At 49.8% G+C, this 20,787-nt stretch overlaps 1 protein-coding gene across 6 annotated transcripts in view; it reads left to right on the plus strand.

The window, feature by feature from the left end:
* TSPAN9 (tetraspanin 9) overlaps nt 1-20,787 on the plus strand; it is a 193,469-nt gene that overhangs the window by 26,341 nt on the left and 146,341 nt on the right. The window contains exon 1 of one of the 6 annotated variants that reach the window (XM_070495143.1): nt 5,828-6,288. The exons of the other annotated variants lie outside the window; for them this stretch is intronic. Within the exon in view, the coding sequence (XP_070351244.1) occupies nt 6,279-6,288 (10 nt within the window). The 5' untranslated portion in view covers nt 5,828-6,278. Of the gene's footprint in view, nt 1-5,827; nt 6,289-20,787 lie in introns of those variants that run through there. 6 annotated transcript variants of the gene reach the window in all.

Genomic DNA, 20,787 nt, shown 5'->3' on the forward strand with positions numbered 1-20,787 from the left:
TGTACTTGAACTTAATCCCCCGTTTTCAGTGTGCTGCCCCTGCATTTCCCTGTGCTGTTTCCCCAGTCCACAGGCCTTCTGCTTTGCCCTCTCCAGGATAAACCCCTGGGGTGGTTTATCACCCTGGAGGGACAATCACCTGCCTGAAGGAGGTGGGGGAGGAGATCTGGGGGATCTTTTCCTAAAGCAGACTTTGAAAAGAAAAATATTTTATTGAGGTCATATTGGCTTATAACATTGTATAAATGTCAGGTGTAATTATTATTATTATCATTATTTATTTATTTATTTTTTGAGGAAGATTAGCCCTGAGTTAACATCTGCTGCCAATCCTCCTCTTTTTGCTGAGGAAGACTGGCCCTGAGCTAACATCCATGCTCATCTTCCTCTATTTTATATGTGGGATGCCTGCCAAGCATGGCTTGATGAGCGGTGTGTAGGTCTGCGCCCAGGATCCGAACTGGCGAACCCTGGGCCACCAAAGCAGAGTGTGTGAACTTAACTGCTGCGCCACTGGGCAGGCCCCTTATTATTATTTTTTAAGGTATGCTTTTTGGTGAGGAAGATTGGCCCTGAGCTCACATCTGTTGCTAATCTTCCTCTTTTTTCCCCTCCCCAGAGCTCCAATGCATAGTTGGATATCCTGGTTGTAAGTCATTCTAGTTCGTCTGTGTGGGATGCCGCCTCAGCGTGGCTTGATGAGCAGTGTGTAGATCCACCCCCAGGATCTGAACTGGTGAACCCCTTGTGGCCGAAGTGGAGCATGTGAACTTAACCACTGTGCTCCTGGGCCGGCCCCTCACGTGAACATTATGATATTTCAGTTTCCATATAGACTGCATCGTGTTCACCACTGTCACCATACAGGTGTGCCCCTTTACCTTTTTTGCCCGCCCCTAGCCTCTTCCCCTCTAGTAACCACTACTCTGTTCTCCTTATCTGTGTGTTTATCTTCCACAAATGAGTGGCATCATATGGTATTTGTCTTTCTCTGTCTGACTTATTTTGCTTAGCCTAGTATCCTCAAGGTCCATCCATGTTGTTGCAAATGGGGCACAAATGGGTCCATCCATGTTGTTTTATAGCTGCATAGTATTTCATTGTATATATACACCACATCTTTATCCATTCATCCGTTGATGGGCACTTGGGTTGCTTCCACGTCTTAGCTATACCATGTCCACTCAGACAAGGGAAACAAGAAAAAAATAAACAAATGGGACTACATCAGACTAAAAAGCTTCTATACAGCAAAGGAAACCATCAAGAAAGCAAGAGGACAGCCCACCAACTGGGAGAAAATATTTGAAAATCATTTATCCGACAAGGGGTTAATCTCCAAAATATATAAAGAACTCATACAACTCAACAACAACAAAGAAGAACGACCGGATCAAAAAATGGGCACAGGATATGAACAGACATTTTTCCAAAGAAGACATACAGAGGGCCAATAGGTACATGAAAAGATGTTCAACATCACTAATTATTAGGGAAATGCAAATCAAAACTAAAATGAGATTTCACCTTATACCTGTCAGAATGGCTACAATTAACAAGACAAGAAATTACAAGTGTTGGAGAGGATGTGGAGAAAAGGGAACCCTCATACACTGCTGGTGCGAATGCAAGCTAGTTCAGCTACTGTGGAAAATGGTATGGAGATTCCTCAAAAAATTAAAAATAGGAATACCATATGGTCCAGCTATCCCACTACTGGGTATCTATCCAGAGAACTTGAAATCAGCCATCCAGAGAGACCTCTGCACCCCTCTGTTCCGCAGCGTTGTTCATAAGACCCAAAACATGGAAGCAGACTTTTAATGAGGCCTCCCGCTTGCAGCCCCTTCTGGTGCTGCCGACTGCTAAGCTTTCTGGGGGTTCTGGGGTGCTAACGCTTCAGGATTCACCTTCCTTAGGTTTCTTCAGTCAATTCACACTTGTCCTTCCGCCCTCCAGTCTCTAAAATTGTCTTGCTCTCATCTCCCCTCTGCTGTTTTTGAAAGTGTGGGTTTGTGCCTTCAAGAGTCTCTTTACTCTTGGTTGGTGAGGTGTCGGGCAGCAGAGGTAGACGTGCGCTCCGTCTGAGAGCTCCAGTTGGGAACGGAGCTGGTCTGTTTCATTGCCCTCATTTGTTGTTTTAACAGACCGGTGGGTGTGCCTCCAGCCTTTGTGGGAGAGGAAGGAAAGATCATTTTATTATGTATGCTGGTCGCAGAATCTTGGTACCTACGCCTGTGCCAGTGACATATGAGATCCTTAGTAATCGCTGGCTGAATGAATGAATGAACAAATGAATGAACTGCAGACAGACTGGGAAACAACAATGGAAGCCCAGTTCACGTAGGTTCAAACTCTGTTCTGATATGCAAGCCACTTAATGGAACCCTGAACCCCTTAAATATAAAACTGTTCCACAGCTTATGGCTGGTGCTGGAGACACTGTTAACTGTCTCCGTTTTGGCTTGTTTTCTCTGGCTGTAGTGAACATGTGTTACTTCTGTGATTTTTTAGAGGAATTAAATGGTTATGAATAAGAATGCGTCTATTTGGAGTGGAAGCGTCAGCGTGGGCACAGTCTACCGCCTTCACACCCCTCAGTCACTCTTCCGCCTCAGACCTTAGCTTCTTGCTCTTAACATGAGTTGTTGGACTGGGTGTGTCTCGGGTTTCATCCAGGTGCCGGTCCTGTGATTCCACCATTGTCCTCTCTTGTTTGTGTTACGATAGTCTAAGAACAGTTTTTTTTTTTTGACCTAGAATGACTTTCGTCCTGTCTTCTGCTCGTCTGAATCCTTTTAGTCCATTGGAACAGAATCTGAATCCTGCTTCCTTCCTGAACACGCCTCAGCTGCTCCAGGATGCGCCATCTCCCTCTCTCCGCCTCCTTTGGCTTTTCCAGTTTGAGCTGGAAAGAGAGGGAGGCTCATGGGCCTCGAGGGCCGATAGTGCTGGTTTGAATGTGATTCTGTGCTACTCGCCGTGTGACCTTGGACAGCTTCCCTGGTACCTCTGAGCTTCAGTTTTTCTCGTCTGTCCAGAGGGAGTTTGTAATAAGAGTGATCTCATGGGGTTTATGTGAGAATTAAATGGGATATATATTTAAAACTCCTCCTTTAACATGCGACACAAAATGGACCCTTAACACAGGATGATGATAATAATAATCCACATTTATTTACCCATGAAGTAGGTACTTTTATTATTTTTATTTAGAAGTGAGGAGACTGAGCCATAAAGAAATAATTTGCTCAAGGTCACAAATGTAGGACATTTACCCTTAGATTTTTTTTAAGCGTTTGCATCTATTCCACAAATACTTATTTGAGAACCGACTGTGTCAGGTCTTGTTGCTGTGGAATACGGCAGTGAAAAAACAAAGTTCCTGCCCTCATAAGGCTTGTATTCTAGTGTAAGAGTGGTCAGTGAGCCAGCAAAGACTCGTATCACAGGTAGAGTTCAGTGTGATGGAGAAAACTCTGCAAAGTGAGGGCACAGGGGACGCCTGGGCCCCGGGGTGGGGGGGGGGGAGGGGGTGGGGGGAGGAAGGAAAAAAGAGAGGAGGGAGTTATTTCCTGTGGAGTGGGTAGGGAAATCTTCTCTAATTAGTCACATCTGATGGAGACCTCAAGGAATGAGGGGGCAGTGCCCTTGGGGGTCTGGGGAAGCGCATTCCAGCGTTGGGAACAGCAGGTGCCGTGATGTTTGAGTAGCAGAACTGAGGACCTGGGCTTGTTTCAGCTCCCTGTTTCCTCTCTGAGGTCAGACATCACATCTTCTTCTTCTTTTGTGTCCTGATGATATTGGCTAAAGAAAATGATGGGCACTTTGTTAGGTGATCAAGAAATATTTTTCAGCTGATAGATTGTCCCCCGCCCCCCCGTCTTCTTAGACCTTCAGGCGGAGGGTTTGTAAACAGTCCACACTCTCAGTTGTTCTCAGCCCCCTTCCCACCCTCTCCAGGGATGGGACGTGGGCCTGTGAGGGGAGACGGGCTGCCCTGCAGGCCCTGCCCTCCACAATGCACTGCAGCCTTGTGGCCTTCCGCTGGTCATTCCCCAGTCTTTCACGTGCCCCCCTCCCCAGGGCCTTTCCAAGTGTGGCTCCCTTCTGCTCCTGTGGCCTCGGGTTAAGTCTGTCCAGGGAGGGCGCCCTGTGGGCCCCCTGTTCTGTGCTTTCACAGGGCTGTGGGTTCTTTCCTTCACAGCATTTCTCTCCATTTATACTATGGTCCTCAGACCCCAACTGTCTTCCTCACTGGGCCATAAACTCCAGGGGACAGAGGCCCTGACTGGTATCGCTCATCCCTTTCCCTCCCCAGCATCCCCAACATAGCACAGGGGTTGGCAAGTTTTGCCTGCAAAGGACCTGATTGTAAATATTTGAGGCTTTGCAGACCATCCGGCCTCTGTTACAGCTCCTCAGCTCTGCCCTGAGAGAATCTACTTTCTATCTCTATAAGAGTTGCCATTCTAGACATTTCATATAAATGGAATCATACAATATATGGTCTTTTGTGACTGAATTCTTCCACTTAGCATAATATTTTCAAGGTTCATCTATGTTGTAGCATGTATCAGAATTTCATTCCTTTTTAAGGCTGAATAATATTCTACTGTATGGATGTACCATATTTGTTTGTCCATTTATCGGTTGACAGACATTTGCAGACATTTGGGTGGTTTCTATCTTTTTTTTTTTGAGGAAGATTAGCCCTGAGCTAACTACTGCCAATCCTCCTCTTTTTTGCTGAGGAAGTCTGACCCTGAGCTAACATCCGTGCCCATCTTCCTCTACTTTATATGTGGGATGCCTACCACAGCATGGCGTGCCAAGCGGTGCCGTGTCCACACCCGGCGTCCGAACCGGTGAATTCTGCTGAGAAGCGGAATGTGCGAACTTAACCATTGCGCCACTGGGCCGGCCCTCCATCTTTTGAGTGTTATGAATAATGTGCTATGAACATTCAGGCACAGTTTTTTTTTCTTTTGAGGAAGATTAGCCGTGAGTTAACTACTGCCAATCCTCCTCTTTTTGCTGAGGAAGACTGGCCCTGAGCTAACATTCATGCCCGTCTTCCTCTACTTTATATGTAGGACACCTACCACAGCATGGCTTGCCAAGTGGTGCCATGTCTGCACCCGGGATCCGAACTGCCGAACGCGGGCCGCCGAGAAGTGGAACATGCAAACTTAACTGCTGCACCACCAGGCCGGCCCCTGAGGCAGGCACAGTTTTTTTGTGTGAACATGTGTTCTCATTTCTCTTGGGCAAGTTCCTAGGAGTAGAATTGCTGGGTCATCTGGTGACTGCATGTTGAACCTCTTAAGGAAGTGCCAGGCTCTTTTCCAGAGTAGCCGCACCATCTTACATTCCTACTAGCAGTGTCTGAGGGTTCCACTTTCTCCACATCTTCACGGACAACTCTTTATTTTGTTTTTATTTTTGAGCAGTTGTTTTACTTTCAGTCTGTCTTTTGGATTGGCCACGTAATTCTTAAGTGCACACACATCGGTTGGGAGATGGTGGCTGAACTTGAACATGTAGATAAGCTTTGTTCTCTTCTTTTGTAAGATCAATGCGTGCTTATTAGAGCATATTTGGAAAACAGCCTGGTGCCTGTCAGCAGTGTCCTTGTTGCCTTTGGTCACCGCCAGCTGACTCTGGAACAGGTCTCTGAAGACCAAGGCCGTTGCCAGGTGAGCAGAGCAGTGGACCAGGATGTGGGCCCTGGGAGTCAGACCCAGCTGCACAGACCAGCTCTGCTGCCGCCCTGCTGCTTGACCTTGGCAAGGTGCTTATCCTCTCTAAGCCTCATTTTCTCGTTGGTAAACGGGGTGCGTTCATTCATTCAGCAGATATTTTTTGGTACCTGCCGCGTGGCAGGCACAGCATCTCTCTTATGGGGCTGTTGTGAAGATTCAACAAGGTGATGCATATGAAGTGTTGAGCATAATGCGGGCACTTAATAAAGGATAATAATGCAAACCTGATAAACAGAGCCTTCCTTCTGAGGCTCACAGCTCCTCAGGGCCTGTGACCATTAGAAGGTAAAGACGCAGACACTCAGAGGAGGGGTCCGCCCAGGCCGTCCTCCAGACCCGTGCCTCGCGCTGAGTTCCAGCCCAGTGGCCAGCCTCTGCGTGCACGTTTCCAGTGATGAACCTCCCTCTGCACTGCTGGACAGCTCTGGCTTTCCGATCTGCCTTTCTGGAGCCATCCTTCGGCCATGCCGCTGCAGGCAGGGCCCGAGAGCGCGACGCTGCCCCCTCGTCCGCATGACAACCCGTGAGTATTTGACAACAGCTCCCCCTCGGCTCTTCTCCGGTTCCACCAGCTGTCTCTCAGATAACTTCATTTCTAGACCCCCGCTGCCCCTGCTGCCGCCTTTGGACACCCTCCAGCTTGTTGTTTGTTGTTTCCTGGACTCAGCCTGAGACGGCCCCGCTGGAGATATACACAAACCGAGTGCCAGAATGAGTTGTAAGCCTTTGAGGGTGACAAATCTTCACCTTTACCAGCACGACAGTTTTATGGAAGGAAGTGCTCAAGCAGGAAAGATAACTTCATTCTAAATTATGGAAAAAATAAAATCCCAGCTAAAGCCTGTCCGGTTTCCCCCTCCCGCTTGCCAAGCTCAGCCTAGCAAGGCGGCGCAGACCACTCTCATCCTCCGGCTCCCTGATGGGCATTGCAGGGGCAGCTCGCTCTCTGAAAGGGTTTGAGATTGAGTTTGAGTTTTCCCCACTGTCCCCTCCTGTCCTGATGGGCCAGGGCTGTTGATAGATTTCCTGGGCTCAGTTTTATAAGCTGCTGGAGGGAGATGGTGACAAGTGGCCCATTAATAAAAGAATTTCAGTGAAAACAACATGGGGAAGGGAGGGGAATCAGAGCTCTACCATTTGTCTGTCTGATTTCGTGTCCTAGGGCCTCTCTTCTGCTGGTGGGAGAAATCCAGATATGTTTAGCAGTCCCTCTGCTGCTTCCCGTGGGGTAAAAAAAAACCTTGTAGTTTTGCAATCAGGAGTAGTCTAGAAACCCACGACAGGCCCAGCTCTGCCCCAAGGCAGGAATGGTGCAGGAGCACACATTTTGGGCACTTCCCACTTCCTTAGCCTGATTTTTTTGAAAGCTCATCCCTGATTTCTTTCTAACGGTGTTCCAGGCTGATTCACATAACTTTATTCTTTTGTGGTTAGTTACTCATTCAGAAATTCCCCTGTCCATCTGTTCTTCGGGGATTCTGAGTCAGTGGGAACAGAATATCATGGTAGAATTCTGGCCCCTGCCTCCTTCTCTGTCTCGACCCTGCCTGGAGGCAGAGGCAGGAGGCCAAGGACCAGAACATTGGTCGAGCCCACAGAGCAGGTCAGGGTCCTTGGCTTCTCCACTTGGAGGAAGGACCTTGGGAGGCAGTTGCTACAGGCCCTGGAGCCTCGGGACCCGAGAGTTTGCCAGCCAGCCTGTTCCCTCATGGCTTGGGAGGTGAGGGGGGCCTGGAGGTGGAGGAATTGTGTGGTGGGAGGCAGCTAGGAAACGGCCACGGCCACACGTTCAGATCCCAGCCCCACCACTCCCCAGTTGTGTGGCCCTGGGCAAGTTCCTTAAGACTCTTTGCTCATTTGTAAAAGGGAAATGATCAAGGACCTGTTTCACAGGGTTATTGTGGATATTAAGTGAGTTAATATCTGTCAAGCGCCTGGAGGCTGCCTGGCTTCTGGAAAGCACTGCGTGGCTGTTTGTGGTGGTGCTGGGTGAGGAGGTTGACTTCCTGCCTTTCCTATTAGCTTACCTGATCCCTATTCTTTCTTTTTTTCTTTCCTCTTTCTTCTCCCTAAAGACTCCCATAGTTGTTTGTTCTAGGCGTAGGTCCTTCTGGCTCTGGTATGTGGGACGCCGCCTCAGTATGGCCTGATGAGTGGTGCCATGTCCGTGATCAGGATCCGAACCAGTGAAACCCAGGGCCACCAAAGCAGAGCACACAAACTCAACCACTGGGCCACAGGGCCAGCCCTACCTGATCCCTGTTCTTTAATGGAACAAGGGCACCTAGTCTCTGATTATTGATAATATGGGAAATCTTTGGGCTCAGCTCAGCCCCACTGCATTTGCCTCTGGATTCCTTAGCCCTCGCTCACTACCAGTCCTGACCAGCACGTCTCCACTGCTCACAGACACCCAGTGAGGCCAGCCTTCGGCCGACTGCCAGGTAGCAGCAGACAGTCTAGTTTCCTGCCTCAGTTTCCTCGTCTGTAACCTGTGGGAAAACATCTGCCCCTCCCTGTCTTCCTTCTAGTGCTCTCCAGAGGTGTAAATGGAGTCAGGTGCTGTCTATGAAGCGTGACAAACAGGTCTCAAAGACAGAACTTGGGTGGATGGTATGGGGGAGCTGGGAGCACAGGGCCGAGGGCTCGGGGGCCTGGTCATCCTGCCCTCAGGAACCTGGGACATGGTTTGGAGTGGGGTGAAAGTAGACTGAACACCCTTCCTGGGACACTGAGCAGACGCACGCCCTTGGGGTGCACTGCCCACCGCGAAGGGAGGTGGGATGCAGTTTAGAGTCGGTTGTAAATGAATGTTCTCCAGGCTTGTTCTCTGACCCCAGGCTGGACAAGCGGCTGTGCCTTTTGCCCTCAGGGTGCTTATAGAGGGGGAGAGTTAATATCAGGAAGAAAACTGCATTTCCGTGAGCCAGCGGTCATTGCTTCCCTTTTATGTTGGGCATCTTTTTATAAGATGAGGAAAGCAAGGCTCAGCAGGGCCCATTGACTCTGCTACCCCAGGTCTTACAGTGGGACATGTCAGAGAAGGATTTAAACTCAGATCTGGGGGGTTCCAAAGTCTGTCTTCTTCCTCGGTGGGAAAACCTGATTCTGAGCCCCCGAGGCCTGTTGGAGTTCCCACATCTCTCTTCTGACTTTCGGGGGCAGGCGTGTTGTTGTGAAACCCTGTTTCTCAGCCATGTGACGTTCCTGTGCTTTTTCCTGCCACGTCTCCGCCTCCCCTCTCCATCTGCCCAGCCGGCCTGGGGGGCTGCGCTTCAGCCTGAGACCCGCCCTACTGAGGAGGCCGCCCCACCTGCCTGTCTGCCCAGAACTCCCAGCCGCCTGCCCTCCCTTCCTCAGTCCACCACCCGCAGTGTGGTGAGGGAGGCGCCATCAGCAGCTGAGAGAAACTTGTGCTGAAAGCTGTAGACGACCGCGGGCTTTTGTTAGAAGTGTGGGTTTTCTGAGCCTGTGGGGAGGTGAGATGTTGTGGCGGTTTGCTGTGATTCTGGAGGTGTTCCTAGGAGGGAAGATGGGAGGCAGCGATGGAGGAGTGGGGGAAGTGGCAGTGTCCTGTCATTGAAAGCCATGGAGCTGGCAGCAGCGGCCCCAGAGTTAGTCTGCACTGACTGGCCGTGTGACCTTGGGCGCATCACCCCGGGCCTGGGCCTCGCGGCCTGGCTGGAACGCGAGAGGTTTGCACCAGACGAGGCCTCAGGTCCTTTCAGCCCTTACGCTCGGGACTTAAGATACCTCTGTCAGGAAATCCAGAGCCCGGGCTCCTCTCTCCCTTTCCTGTTGCCTCTCTAAGGCTAAGGTTTCCTTTTCAGCTTGTGTTAATTGGAAAGCTTTAATGTCTACTATGGAAGGAGCCAGGAGAAACTCCAAGGCTGTAACTCCCTGGGACCAGTTCAAACAGGATACCCCGGGGGCTTGGGGCTGGGGTACAGCCCTGGCCTGCTCCTTCACCTCAGGGAACAGCTCAGTGCTTTGGGACCCAGCTCGTTAAACCCAGCAGGACCTGCCCCATGTGGGTGAGTTAGTGCCCTTGTGTGGCAGAAACACAGCAGGCCAGCTGGTCTGGAGCACCCTCAGCCTGGGGCCCCTTGTCTCAGGGGTGGCCACAGCCTTCCTTCCCAGCCCGCTCTCCCACCTCCCCTGCCATCCAATTATCCTCTCTCCTCCAGCTACACCACCCACATGGCCCCAAGTACACTCCCGGCCTTCTTTTGCTTAAGCCTGCCCTGTCCCCTCCTCATTCTCTCTACCTGTTGATGTCACCCCCATCCTTTCGTGCCCAGTCTTGCCTTACCACCCAGCTGGGGCTGGGATAGGTCAGGGGACTGAGCTTGGCTCAGGGCCCAGCCGATGGGACGCACTCCATATAAACTGGAATGCGCGGGGCGGGGGGCGGGGGTGCACACATTACCACTGACCGGTGGGTCAGCTCACACTGAGTGGGCCCCGTCCCCTGCCTGGTGTGAGGCCGAGTTCTGTGAGTGAAGCAGAGGTGTGCACACCACGCCTTGAGCGAGCTGCCTGTAATAGGAGGGGCCAGCGCTCACGAGGGACAGTGGTGGAGCCGTCTGTGATACAGCGGGTCTGTAGCCAGGAGAGGCTGCTCAAGTCTGTGGAGCCCAGACGGGATTCCGTGGGGCTGGGTCCAGCCGGGTTCTCACCGCTGGCTCATTGGAGATCTTGGGTCAGTCGCGGGACCTCTGGGAGTTTCCTCTTTGGTAGGAGACGAAGGCTGGCTGGTCGTCTCCAGTCGCAGCTCTGCCTGGTTGACCGCCACCATTTATCAAGCTCTTTGTGTGTCAGGCAGCGTGAAGCGCCTGACAGCCCTAATCCCGGCTAATCCTCCCAGTGCCGGCTCTTTTCTTTGCCCTCATTTTACAGATGAGGGACCTCAGGTTGAGAGCTGAGGTCGCAATCCAGTGGCCCCCAGGTCAGATGCAGGCCGCAGAGGTATTTTGTTGGGGCCCAATGGACGTTATTGCTTATTAGAGCCAACATTTAAACACTGAAGAGATTTCACAAAATAGAGATTTCCGCCTTATGAAGTTGAAAGGTCTAGTTACACTGGGCGCACACTGCCCAGTGGCAACAGTTGGCTGGATCTGAGTCTCAGCCACCACCTTGAGATGGGGCCTGTGCTTTCCTGACCCCTCCGCCTTGACATAGCGTGGGAAGGTGCCTGTATCCCCAGCTGGCGTCGCTGATTTATGTTTTCTACGTGGCTCCTGTAGACGCTTGAGTTTGCAAACCTTGAGTTCAGGAAGTGATGTAACTTACACCATGTGGGTCACACAGCTACTCAGTGTTGGAGGAGGAGTCGAACTTGGCTTTCTCTGACTTTAACCATGAACCACACTGCTGCTTTTCTGAGTTCTCTCTAAACCCAGGCAGGGAGTTTTGGGTCCTCTGTTGGCACATAGGAGACCTTGGTCAAGCCTCTAGGTAGGAATTTGCAAGAATCCCTCTTTCCGGAGAGGTTTCAGTCTCTAGCCCTGTAAGAATGTGCCGTTGCACTGAGGGAGCATCCCTTCCTCGTGTTTTAGTCCCGAGAAAACCATCTCCTTGCCCTCCAGTATGTCCTTTTCAAATTAATTCAGTGCAATTGTTTTTGTCTACTGCCTGTTTTCTTGCACGTTGGTTTCTATTTACTGGCAGGTTAAGTCCAGGAGACCCCACCTCCCCACACCAGGACCGTTGCCAAAGTGCCATACAAAGAACTTGTATTTTTCCCTAGGCAGGTGGAGGCAGGAAATAGGGATGTCTGTTCTGACTGTGGATGCCTCAGGGTTGGCCAGGGGTCCCCAGGGGACAGGCAGGCAGGATGCTGGTCCTCCCAAATAGGGCGGGGGCCCCGAGGGGAGCCCCGGTGGAGGTTGAGGTTTCCTGCACTGGTGTTGGTCTGTCCGGCTGTTTCCTCCTGATAGAGCGGTTGGACAATGCCACAGTGACTCAACTCCCAGCATCGTCGAGGAACAATGGCAGGTTTGTCCAGGGTCAGCTAGGGAGCAACGGCTGAACCAGTCACCTGCTTCCAGGCTCTCGGTAGGGAGGAGCCAGTGGCACCTTGAACCATTTCCTTGCTTGTTCTTGGTGTCCCACAGCCCTGTCCTGGTTGGGTTGATGTCAGGCTGTTGCTTTTTGGTTTCCCTGTAGTTTGTCCTCACCCCCTCTCGGTGCACAGCTAATCCGGAGCTTCGGTGGCTCCCTGCTGACCAGCTGCCGCCTGCCGTCCAAGTCAAGCTTGGCCAGACCTCCCTTGCTCTTCTTGGTTTGAGGTTCAGTGGGTTTGGCGCAGTCCCTGAGGGTTCTGAGTCTACCCAGGCATTCGGGACCTGGACGAGCTTCAGACGAGAGTGACAGCTGTGTGATTCTTTAATCTCCTCCAGTGGGTAGAGGATTAAGCAATTTTTTGGTGGGTTTGTTATTATGTATTATGATCTTTTTTTTTTTAACAAAAGCTGTTGTTTATCGAGCGTTTTCTAGGTCTCCTCGTGCTCCCTAAGCTCTTTCCATGAGATATCTAACTGGATCCTTCCAGTAACTCTCTGAGGGAGGTATCATCACCCCACTTCATCTGAGGCCCCAGAGGGTAAGGAGGCTGCCCAAGGTCTCAGATCCTTCTCACCTCGAAGTCCTGTGACTTATGACTGCCCAGGGCGGGACGTGGGGTGTGTGGAAGAGTTTAAAAACAGTTTGAGAACCATTGATGGAGGGTGAGTGGTTTGAAAGAAGCTGTGCTGGGAGGATACAGAGGTGAGCGAGGCCAAGTCCCTGTACTCCTGGAGTTCACGGCAGAGTGGAGGAAACAGGCCTTTGTCAGCTGACTCTGATGCAAGATGCAGTGTGACTGGTGCTAACAGTGGGGCTGCCAGAGTGGTTTGGAACCACGTTTCATCTGGTTTATGAACAGCTAGCTGAGAGAGACTTCAAAACAGAAGTGGGAAATTCCTGGCCCACAGAACTGATTCAGCTGTCAGCATGATTCAAGCTGGTCCATCTTCACAATGGACCAGAAAATACTGAGATATAGTGCCATTATGTCCAGAGTTGCAAAAATGCAACATTGCTTAGAATTACTTTCAGTGTAGATATTTGGAAATTTATATCAAGAGCCTGAGAAATATTCTGAGTCTTTCTGACTCAGTAATTCTGTTCCTTGGGATGTATGCTAAGGAAGTAATCATATATAGTGTATACATGTGTGTATGTACACATCTATATCTTCATTATAGCATTATTTATAAAAGTTAAAAATTGGAAACATATAGAATATCCAACCATAGAAGATTAGTTATGTAAATTTTGATGCATTCATCTGACGGCTCACTGTACAGCCTCTAAAAAAATCATCTTCAAAAGTTATATATAGGGGCCGAGTGGTTAAGTTCGTGTGTTCCGCTTCAGCGGCCCAGGGTTTTGCCGCTTCAGATCCTGGGCGCGGACATGGCAGCGCTCATTAAGCCACACTGAGGTGGCGTCCCGCATAGAAGAACCTACAACTAGAATATACAGCTGTGTACTGGGGGGCTTTGGGATGAAGAATAAGAAGGAAAAGAAGGAGAAGAAAGAAGATTGGCAACACATGTTAGCTCTGGTGCCCATCTTTAAAAAAAAAGTTGTATGTAATGACTCAAGATAATGCTTATGAAAAAGTGTCAAGCAAATACTGTAGGATATAAAACTGTGTAGACTATAAATCCTATTTACTTTTAGACGCGAAGAAAAAAGACTAGAGGAAGTATACCTAAAATGCTGATGATGGTAGTGATTACTCAAGGTTTTTCTTTTCCTTTTAATGTTCTTCTGTAGTTTCTAAAATTTCTTTAGTGAACGATAACAACGACAAAAATGTTTTGGGTGTCTCCAGGACCGCAGGGTGTCCATTGCATGGACATAACTCCCCCTTGCCCTGTAGACGAGGCTTCTAGAACTTTCCAGAGCATGGTGTGACGTGTGCTCAGGGAGCTGGTTCCTCTGCCTTTGCGTTCCCTCTTCCTTTCCTTCTCTACAACCCCCACCCCCTCCTGTTTCTCCCTTAATTGGCTGTAAGTTTATAACTGAAGAATGATTTTAAAAACATGTACTGTTTTTGTTGGTTGTGTTTCCTGAAAACTGTGACTAGAGAGACATTTTATATTTCTCACTCTAAAAGAAACCCCTAATTCAAGTTCCCTTCCGCTCATGCGATCCCAATTGATTTTTCCTCTTTGTAATTCAGATGGTCTTTGTCAGGTAGAAGCATCTTCTGCTCCTGCCTTAAAAGGCCTCTGAAAGCCCAGTTTAAAGTGATGCCTCATTGCTGTGGCCTGTTAGGAACACCAGTCCCGCCTGGTTTCAGCACAGAGGTCAGGAGAGAGGGAAGCTTGTGTTTCACACAGTTTTATGGCTGACCCGCATGAGCCCAGAGAGCACTTGGATCCTGCCTCAAAAGCAGCCTTTTGGTTTGTCTTTGTGGATGTTGATCAGGACTTAGCATGTCACCTTGCATGTAAGGCCCCACATTGGGTAAATAGTGGCCTCTGTGGCAGTTTCACTCCCAACAGTGAGACTTCCTTTGAATCCGTTGTGTTCAGTATACAAAGAAAATGGTATCCTATAGTGGTTAAGAAAATAGGTTTTGGATCAGAGAGGTTCAGATCCTGGCTCACTAGCATAGTGCTTCCTGGTGCCTCACTTTCTTCCTCTGTAAAATGGGTGTAATGCTGAAACCTCATAGGGATGTTATAAGGGTTAAATGAGATAATGTTGTAAAATGCTTAATGAAAGATCAATAAATATATAACTTAAACCAGTAATAATGTTATTTTTGGAGGCGAGGTGCCCCCATCCTGGTTTTAGTTCTCGACTTGGGTGGGGTGGCATGCTGAGTCAGGGACGTGGGTTCAGTGGGCCATCATCTTATGGATTTGGAGCCGGACCATGTTCTTTCCCCCAGTTCCACCTCAGGACCCCACCACTCCCCGTTTGGGACCTGTGAACACCAAAGGGCTGCTCCTCACCTACTTTTTCAGCTGTTCGTGTTCAGTGAGGAATAAACTTTCAAAACACAGAAGGCCTGTTTTCAGATCTTCTTCAAGGGGGCCTTAAACACAAAAGGCTAACTTTCCACATCCCCCCAAGAAGGACCACCCCTGGCTTTATGGCGAGTCACCTCCCTGCACACCCCAGCAAGGCAGCTTGGGTCGCCGCTCTGTTCCTCACTGGTGAGAGCAAGACTAAGACCTTTAGGGTTCAGCGCATCATCACCATCGCCACCAGCGTATTTTCTTTCTTTAAAAATTTTTTTATTGTGGCAAAGTATACAAAATGTAAACTCTACCATTTTAACCATTTTTAAGCATACAATTGAGTAATGTGTTAGGGTTCTCTAGTGAAACAGAGCCCATAGGAGATGCGCACCAGGCACATATCTGTATCTGTCTATCTGTGTGTGTATGTGTACAGAGAGGTTTATCATGAGGAATTGGCTCACGTGATTATGGAGGCTGAGAAGTCCCACCATCTGCCGTCTGCAAGCTGGAGACCCAGGTGGTGTAACTCCTTCCCAGTCCAAAGGCCTGAGAACCAGGGGGGCCTATGGTGTACATCCCAGTCTGAGGAGAGGAGCGGATGAGATGAGATGAGATGTCCCAGCTGAGACAGTGAGGCAGGAGATGGGGCAGATTCCTCCTCCCTCCACCTTTTGCTCTGTGCAGGCCCATAGCAGATTGGATGATGCCCCCTGCCTTGGGGAGGGCTGTCTGCTTTCCTGAGCCCACCAGCTCGAGTGCTGACCTGTCTGCAGCATGCTCACAGAGGCACCAGGAGTAGTGTGTGATCTGGGCACCCCACGGCCAGCCAAGTTGACGCGTAAAGTCTGCCTTCACCTGTGGCGCTAAGAGCGTTCACATCACTGCTGTGCATCTCCAGAACTCTTTCCTCCTCCAGGCTAAACCTCTGCACTCCTTAAACACGGACTGCCTACTCCCCCTCCTCCAGCCCTGAAACCAGCATTCTACTTTCTCTCTCTGGTATCACTACTCTAAGTACCTCATAGAAGTGGAATCTTACAGTATTTCTCCTTTGTATCTGGCTTATTTCACTCAGCATAACGTCCTCAAGGTTTATCCATGTTGTAGCATGTGCCAGAACTTCATTCCTTTTTGAGGCTGAATAATATATTCTGTTATGTATAGATCACATTTTGTTTCTCCATTCAGTGGCCAAGTGGTTAAGTTTGTGCGCTCCGTTGCAGGCGGCCCAGTGTTTCGTTGGTTCAAATCCTGGGCGCGGACATGGCACTGCTCATCAAACCACGCTGAGGCAGCGTCCCACGTGCCACAACTAGAAGGCACCCACAACGAAGAATATACAACTATGTACTGGGGGGCTTTGGGGAGAAAAAGGAAAAAAATAAAAAATCTTTAAAAAAAAAATCGTGTCCAACTAACACTTAAAAATAAAATAAATAAAATTAAATTAAATTCCCACCATCCTCCTTCCCAGTCATTCCAGTGGTTCTCTGGTGCATGTGTGTGCACACATGCATACGCTCACACAACTTCGTATAATTGAAACGATGGCCGCACATCTTTAGGAATAATACACGTAATCTTTATAGATGATTTTCCTCTGCATTGGATCCATTTGTCCATTCCCATCATCAGGCTGTAGATGCTCTGAGGCCAGGAACTATGCTTAATCATTCCCTTTACTAGCTCCTAAGAGTCTGCTTTAGGAAGTGGTAAAGGATCTTGGTTAAGAGTGTGGGTTCTGAGGTCAGATCACATGGGTTTGCATCCTGATCGACCACATGCTAACTTGTCATTGCACAAGTCACTTAATTTGACATTCAGTTTGTCTACTTTTGAAATGGTAATGATGGTGGTCACCACCCCGCAGGGCTGTTATGAAAATTAAATTAGCGTATATAAAGCATAGCGTACAAGCTCTTCAATGTTAGCCTAAGAAAAAGTTAAGATCTCAACCTCCCTTTCAGATTTTGCCTCTTTTGTCCTCCTAGTTTCCTTGGAGGAGGCTGAAGACTCAGGTGAATGAGTGGCTGCCGCGGTATGGCTTAGCGTTCCAGGGTCAGAGGGGAAGCAGTGCAGAATGAGGGGAGTTAGAGCCCTGCTTTTATTTGTCCCTAACCGTGCCCCCCCCGCCCCCCGACTCCCCACTGCCCTCGCCCCATCAGGGTGGGTGCAGACCCTGCGCTCGCCGCAGGCCCCGGTCTTCTTGGATGCCTCCCCTGCTGCCTGCTCCCTGTGTGGGCCGCTGATCAGTGGGGTGGACTCCACAGCGAGGGGAGGACTTGGGCACCACACCGACTCTCTGGCTCCTTTGGGGTAGTGCTGTGGGGATGGCCAGCGGGTCACTTCCCAGCTGCCTTGCTTCTGCAGGCTGCAGCAGAGCCCCATCCGCCGTGTGCCTGTGGCTGGTCCTGCCCCATCCAGCTTGGCACACTTGAGGCCCTTCTCCCAGGCAGAGCTGGCACACCAGCAGGATCTGGCTGAGCATTTGGCAGGCACTTGAAGTGGCCTGTGCTTTCTTCCTAAAGCCGATTGAGCTGGCAGAAACAGAAGTTCCTCCTTTTTTTTTTCTCTGCTTAACAAAATTTCCCCAAATATTTACTGCATCCTCTCATGTTTTCTTCTTAGCATCAGCTTCTAGTTTCAGCTCTCTGGCCACAGGGAGGCAGGGAGAAGGGTCTGCTGCTTGGCACTCATTCTCTGCTCTGGAGAGACCGCTGCTTGGAAGCAGAGGGCAGGAGCTGGGCAGGTGAAGTCCACGGCAGCCCTCCCTCCAATCAGGCGGGACTTCAGCTTGGCCTGTGGCACCGTGCAGAGGGGGCACGTGCTGCCCTGTGACCTTGCACAGCATCTTTGCCTCTTCCAGCTTCAGCTTCCTCATCAGGGAGATGAGGATAATGATAGTATCTGCCCACAGAGATGTGAGGATTCAGTGAGGTAATCTATGCAAAATGCTTAGTGTAGTGTCTGGCACATTTGGGGATGCTCTAAAAACGTAAGTTACTTCTATTTTTATTGGCAAACTTTAGTTTTGCTCTTCCCAGCCATTCATTTCTCTATACCTCTTCTCTTTTTTGTGGCAGCCCTGATTCCTCCAGGATCTCAGTGTCCTTGAACTGCTCCCTCTCTCCTCTAGCGAAGCCCACTCTTGGAAAGGGACTCATGTGGCAGCCACATCAGATTTCCGGGGTGGAAGCTTCAAGGTTGTCTGGGCCAGTCCCCATCTGATATTTGTCCTTGCTGAGTGGCACCGTTGCTTTTCCTCACCTCCTCACCTTCTGTGACGGGGAGCTCTCTACCTGCTGAGATAGTCTATCTTTGTAATTTTCTCTACTTTTGGACAAAAGAAGGGGACTGAATGTTTATGGAGCCCTTTTATGTGCCAGGGGCTGCTGGGAACACTCATTGTCTCATTTTATTGTTCCAACAGGCCTTGGAACCTGTTGATGGTGTTATTCTACTTTTTACAGAGGAGGAAACTGAGGCACAGCAAGGCTGAGTAAATAGTCACAGGTGTCACTGAAGCAGGTGGTGGTGGGACTTGATTAAGGCTGGACCTTCTGGAGCTAAGCTGTGTTCTCTGCACTGAGGAAGGTCTGGAACATAGCGGCTAATAGCACGGGGCTCACTCCTCCGCTTGCTGGGTGACTGGGCCAGGCCCCCACCTTCTCTAAGCCTCAGTGTCCTGAAAATGGGGATGACGGCTGCATCTAATGCTGATAAAGTGTTGGCACAGTGCCTGACGTGGTGCTGTGCAGGGTGTGCTAGCTGTCATTCACGCTGCACATCAGAGTTTGACACCCCGGAGTTCCTTACCCCAGGAGCTCACAGAAAAGTCCTGCCCTCTGACTGCTTTGGAATAGGCCCTCGGGTATTGGGGGGTTGGGTGTCATGTCCCTCCCAAAGTTCTCTCCATTTTTTAAAATATTTTTTTATTTTGGTAAAATACATGTAACATAAAATTTACCATTTTAACCACTTTAAAGTGTACAATTCATTGGCATTATTCACTGTGCTATGAAACCATCACCACTACCTAGTTCCACAGCTTTTTCATCACCCCAAACATACTCCCTGTGCCCCTTAGACATCATCCCCCAGTTCCTCTTACCTCACCCCCTGACAACCTCTACTCTGATTTCTGACTATGGATCTGCCTATTCTGGACATTTTATGCAGCCTTTTGTGTCTGTCTTATTTCAACACTTAGCATATTTTCAAGGTTTGTCTGTGTTGTAGCATGTATCAGTACTTCATTCCTTTTTATGGCTTAAATAATATTCTGTGGTACGTATGTACCAGGTTTGGTTTGTCCACTCATCTGTTGCTGGACATTTGGGTTGTTTCCACCTTTTGGCTGTAGTGAATGGAGCAGCTATGAACATTTGTGTGCGTTTGAGCGCCTATTTGCGTTTCTTGTGGGTGTATACCTGCAAGTGGAATTGCTGGATCATATGGTAATTCTATGTTTAACATTGGAGGAGCTGCCAGACTGTGTTCCGCAGTGGCTGCACCGTTTTACATTCCCACCAGCAATGTATGAGCGCTCCAATTTCTCTACATCCTTGTCAACACTTGTTATTTTCCTTTAAAAAAAATTACGACCATCCTAGTGGGTGTGCAGTGGTGGCTCACTGTGGTTTTGATTCGCATTTCCCTGATGACTAATGACATTGAGCATTCTCCTTCAGGTCACTTTCTCTTGACCCAGTTCTTGGGTCTCCCACCATTCTATTCATGCTTTTCAAAATGTGGCCCTGTTCGTCTAGCTCCTGTTTAAAATGCTTAGATCCCAGGGCAGGCCTCCACCTGGGCTGGGACCAGCCTGGTGTGGGGGACTCCCATGTGGCTCCACGTCGCTGGTTCTAGATGTGCTGCTGTCTCTGTCCGGTCTCCTCTCGATGGCGTCGTCCCTTCCTCCCGCTCCCTCCCTCGTGGAGCTCCCGAGTGCCTCTTTCATCCCAGGTGGTCACCATTGTTGCAGCCTTGACCTTCCGCATCCTGGTCCACCGGCTCTCTTTCCCCTTAAGTCAGGGTGAGGACCAGCTGCACTGGACTCTTCTTCCTCACCTTTGGGTGGTTGTTGCTCTCCCAGGTTGTTACTGCCTCCAGCCTGAGCCCCCGTCGTGCCCACAGGATTAGCCCAAGAGCCTGAGAGCCTGAGAGCCTTGCTTCCCAAGGCCAGTAAGCTTGTTGCCTACGTTCCCTCCGACCATGACTTGAGGGCACTGTTTTGCATCTCTTGGGTGGGTTTACGGTTTCAGGCCTATTTCTGACTGAGGAATCAAAGACTGCCCCTCAGGGAAGGAATTTCAGGCATGAATGAGCAGATGGATGAGGTATTTTGGGGGGCAGAGAGTTTGTCTCTGTGCTCCAGAAACCACTCCGCCATCTGCCTCTGTGCAAAAGACCCCACCCAAGGAAGATGTGGACTGGAGAAAGACGCGGGCTCCTTTCCTGCTGCAGGGCCCTGCCTGTGAGACCGGGCCTGCCTCACCGGCTCTTCCCTTACAAGGACAGGGTTTGGTCGTCTGCCGTTGATCTGTCTGCATGAAGTGTTTACTTTAAAATAATGACTCAATTATTATATGAAAATTTGGTTGCTGCAAAAAATAAAATAACATAAAAGTGATAAAGTAAAATGTTCCCACACCCTCCCCCAACCCCAGTGCCTCTCCCAGGTAAGACGTGCTGTGGGTTCTGGATCCTTCCAGGGCTTTCATTTTTTCACACTCATCCAAGGGCAGCTCCACAATAAATAACACCATCCGGCTGAGTGTATCAGACAAAATGAGTTCAGGTGTGTCCTGGGCGATGCTGCTTGAGAGCTGGGCAGACAGGGGATCTGCTGCTCCTCAGGCACTCTGGCAACCTCCGCTGTGCAGACCCGGATGAAGGGCCCCTGGGAGGGCCGGAGGTGGGAGGATGGAGGGCCTCAGGAGTCAGCTCGCGCGTGACAAGGGATTGACAGATTGACCAAGGGCAGGAGAGGG

The sequence above is a fragment of the Equus asinus genome, chromosome 22 (genome assembly GCF_041296235.1).
Source record: "Equus asinus isolate D_3611 breed Donkey chromosome 22, EquAss-T2T_v2, whole genome shotgun sequence".
Taxonomy (NCBI): domain Eukaryota; kingdom Metazoa; phylum Chordata; class Mammalia; order Perissodactyla; family Equidae; genus Equus; species Equus asinus.